At 48.3% G+C, this 4,114-nt stretch overlaps 1 protein-coding gene across 1 annotated transcript; it reads left to right on the top strand.

Moving 5' to 3' along the window:
* The first annotated feature begins 1,464 nt into the window (after positions 1 to 1,464).
* LOC119279571 lies at positions 1,465 to 3,347 on the top strand. The gene is made up of 2 exons (XM_037560772.1): positions 1,465 to 1,735; positions 2,267 to 3,347. Exons 1-2 carry the CDS (start codon positions 1,465 to 1,467, stop codon positions 3,031 to 3,033), a joined length of 1,038 nt encoding a protein of 345 aa, XP_037416669.1. The 3' UTR covers positions 3,034 to 3,347.
* Positions 3,348 to 4,114: the final 767 nt, after the last annotated feature.

Genomic DNA, 4,114 nt, shown 5'->3' with positions numbered 1-4,114 from the left:
AATGATATTCTTGGCAGTAGAGTCCAGTTGAATGAACTTCTTGACATCAGTAGGGGTGACGCCTTCACCCGTCTTGGGAACGCCGTTCTTGACAACATACCACGGATCGACATCAATGGCTTCAAGATGCATGCGCATCCTATTCTTCCAGTAGGGATATTCAGTGCCATCAAAGATGGGGCACGCAACGGAGACTTTGATTATCCCTGTAGTCGACATAGCTAAACTCTAGGTGGTTAAACTGAATCACACAGAACAAGGGAGTACCTTGCTCTGATACCAATTGAAAGGGCTAGTTATCGACTAGAGGGGGGGTATTATGAAGTCAATCAGAACAGATAGTCACACAGTGAAGTCGAACAGATAATGCAAGCAGGCAATGACTTCACAAAGACAAACTGTAAGTAAGAGAGGTAAGAGATAGAACCAATGGCTTCAGAAGGACAGGGATTTGTTCGACCAGTTCCAGTTGTTGTGACAACTGTATGTCTGGTTAGGGAGGCTGAGATTCAACTCAGAAGACCGCGTCTTCACCTTATTCCCCTTGAGCTAAGGACACTTAGTCCCCACCCAATCACTCTGGTAAGTCTTCAAGGTAGACTTCTGAACCTTCACAGACTTCATTCACCGACAATCCACAATGACTCTTGGATGCTCAGAACGCAACGCCTAACCGGCTGGAGGATTCACAGTCCTCAAGTGTAACAAGTCTTCCGATCACGCGGACAGAAAGACTTCAGTGATGCCAAAGACTCTTTGGGCTCTGGGTGGTTTGGGCTTTGTCCTCGCAAGGATTCTCTCTTGAAAGCTTCGGCGGTGGGTTGCTCTCAAACGACAAAAGCCGTGTACTAACTCTGAGCAGCCACCAATTTATGGTGTAGGGGGTGGGCTATTTACAGCCACTGGGCAACCCAACCGGATTTGTCCGAAATGACCCTGAGTCACTAAGGAACTGACACGTGTCGCAACGGTCAGATTTCAAACACACGCGGTAGCTTGACTTGGGCTACAAGTAAAGCTGACTTATCCGACACAGGATAAGATTTGCTCTCATTTTCTTCGCTCGAAGACATAGGATTTGGTTGAGCATCACTTCAGTCACTCTGACTTTGTTCACTTGGACCCCACTTAACAGTGCGGTGGTTCCTATGACTCAACAAAGAAGAAAAAGGAAACAACGAAACAACTAAGTCTTCGCGCTCCATAGTCTTCACTCAATGTCTTCTCGTGTCATAGTCTTCAATGTGAATATCTTCACAGACCACCATTGTCTTCAATGTCTTCACACATTTTTAGGGGTCATCTCCGGTAGGTAAACCGAATCAAGGAGGGACTACTACCTGTGTTGTCCTGCAATTCTCACAAACACATTAGTCCCTCAACCAGGTTTGTCGTCAATACTCCAAAACCAACTAGGGGTGGCACTAGATGCACTTACAGGGTGCCCGCACCTTCCACCCCCGGATGCCCGCACCATCCTCCCCCGGGTGCCCGACCCCCTACAGCCGCGGCCTGGGCGAGGCCCCTAACCGGTCCGGGTGCTCGGGCTTTCACCCCTGGGTGCCCGGCCTCCCCTGGCCCGAGGGTGCACCCCCACTGACCGGTCCGGCTGCCCGGACCCTCCACCACCGGGTGCCCGGCCCTCCCTGGCGCCTCTTCCTCCGGGTTCCCGGGCCACTTTACCTCGGGTGCCCGGACTCCTCCGACTGCGCGCATTTTGGGCAAATTGACCCTTGTACCCCCATTTTCCTCGTATTTTGTCCCTAGCCTATAAGTACTCATCATCTAGCTCATTTAGAGGATAGCAAAGTATTACATAGAGAAAGAGAGAGCTTTGCTCATCTTCCTCCTCTTGGAGATCAAGCCCTCCTCTTGGAGAAGATCCTCTTGTGGATATCAAGACCTCACCTAGTGGGAAGAACTTTTACCCTAGTGCTATTTTCCTTGAATTGTCTTTGTATGCTTGTGGATCTCATTATGCTACCCTAGTGGATGTGTTATTTGGGTTTACTTGAGTGATTTCCTCCTTATGTTCTTGAGTGTTCTTCCTCTTTGCCCCCTTCAAGTGTGAAAATATCCCCTCTAGGGTTTCACCCTACAACAGGTGCTCATAGGGGTAGGTATGTGTACATGCGTTCATAAGGTTCATAAGGGTGAGTATATATGTGTGCGTATGAGTGTATACGTCTGTAATGTGTCAAAGAAAAAACCTTTTTGATTTCTCAAATTTGTACTTCAATCATTTTTTTTTTTTGCCGTATAATAGGCCAGCTATACCAGAGATGCCCACCCGACGCCTTATCCTCGCGGTGTACTCCCTTCCCTATCGTGAACCCAGTTTACCCTTGTCGAAAAAAAGGAGAACACTTTACCCTTGTCGTTTGCGCACCGGAGATTGGAAGTAGCAGCAGCCGGACGAGGCGATCCAGTATGGGGGACACGTATGTCACCGACGTTGCCCTCGGGGAGGAGGTGATCACCACCACCGTGACGTTCTCCGGCGCGGCCGTGGAGGACTGGGTCGAGGAGGTGTACTCCACGTACGCCGGCTGCCCCAACCAAATCCTCGTCGGGCTCGACGTCGAGTGGCGTCCCAGCTACAGCCGCGTGCAGAACCCCGCCGCGCTCCTGCAGCTCTGCATTGACCAGCGCTGCCTCATCTTCCAGCTCCTCCACGCCGACTACATCCCTGACGCCCTGTCGGGCTTCCTCATGGACAACCAGTTCTTGTTCGTCGGCGTCGGCGTGGCCGCGGACGCCAATCGCCTGGCCCAGGACTACGACCTGCAGGTGCTCAATCTGGAGGACCTGCGCGGCGTCGCGGCCGAAAAGATGGGCATCCCGGAGCTCCGCCAGGCTGGGCTGAAAGACCTGGCGCGCGAAGTCTTGGGGGTTACCATCGAGAAGCCACGGCGGATTACGATGGGCCCGTGGGACGCCTGCTGCCTCTCCGACGAGCAGGTCCACTACGCCTGCACCGATGCCTACGTCTCCTCGCAGATCGGATTGGAGCTGTTCACCGGAAACTACTAGCGATCGATCGAGGTGATGCCGTGGCGAGCCCTGCAAACTTGCATACGAAACTCGGTCCCTAGTGTGTTTGGTTTAGTTTTTGCAGCATTTTGTTCTTATTCTCCTAGTGTTAATTGCTTATGTCGCGTACTAGCTTAAGCTTCAGAGCAGGGAAAAGGTTGTCAACATGTTCTGTAGCGGTCTGCTACAGTTTTGATATGTGTGCAGCAGTGCATGTGATGCTTGCCAACGGGGACCGAATGTTCCAAAATTGTAGTGCTTATTATGACACACTCTATTTGAAGTTGCTGATTCTCTGCTGGAAGAATTAGACATTGGTGGTGTTGAGGATTAACTTCAGAGCAGGGAAAAGATTGTGGCTACAACTAGGTGCCATGAGCATAGAGCCTTTTGTGCCGATCTAAACTGTTCAGTGAAATATTCTGTCCAATTATGCATTTTTAGTGGACTTCAACTATTTTTACTTCTGTGTTAATGTCTGCGATGCTTTCAGTTATCACCGATCGGATGTTCCAAACTTTCGATAGCTCCTTTGTTCTAAAGTTGCCATTATAATTTTTCGATCTGCCTAGCAATTGGTATCATAATTTGGTATTTGTTGCTTACACCACAATTTGTAATTGACGACATGAGCATTATTCCTTTTGTGCTGATCGATATTTTTTTGTGTACTCTGCTCAACTATGTTTTTTTGGTGGAGTGCCAACTATTTTTAGTTATGTTGTTTAAAAAAAACTATTTTTAGTTATGTGCTTCAGGTCCATGCTGCTTTCGGTTATCACTGATGGGATGTTTCAGATTTCCAATACGTTATTTGCTCTGAAGTTTGACAGCTATCGGTTCATAGAGTTTCGTAGATAGAATTTTGGTCTGTTTAGTTTTTGGCATCATAATTTGATATCTGATGCCCACTTATACCATATTGTCAATTACAAATTTTTTGTGTTATTCATTTGATACCCTATAACTAACTAGCTACTGGTCCAGACTTAAGTATAAATGTCAGAAATTACTCTTATCAGTTACTACGGTCAGAAGAATACACTAGCATGATGATTCCTTGTATTGAAAAATAGCTGCC

This window comes from Triticum dicoccoides, chromosome 3B, assembly GCF_002162155.2.
Source record: "Triticum dicoccoides isolate Atlit2015 ecotype Zavitan chromosome 3B, WEW_v2.0, whole genome shotgun sequence".
Taxonomy (NCBI): Eukaryota; Viridiplantae; Streptophyta; class Magnoliopsida; order Poales; family Poaceae; genus Triticum; species Triticum dicoccoides.
This window is presented reverse-complemented; position numbering and strand designations above follow the sequence as displayed.

Bases quoted from the DNA above. Each gene is read 5' to 3' on its own strand.
- LOC119279571 (XM_037560772.1), top strand. From the start codon at position 1,465: ATGCCCGCACCATCCTCCCCCGGGTGCCCGACCCCCTACAGCCGCGGC. The intron at 1,736-2,266 runs GTACCCCCATTT...GCCGTATAATAG, and splicing joins TTTTGGGCAAATTGACCCTT to GCCAGCTATACCAGAGATGC.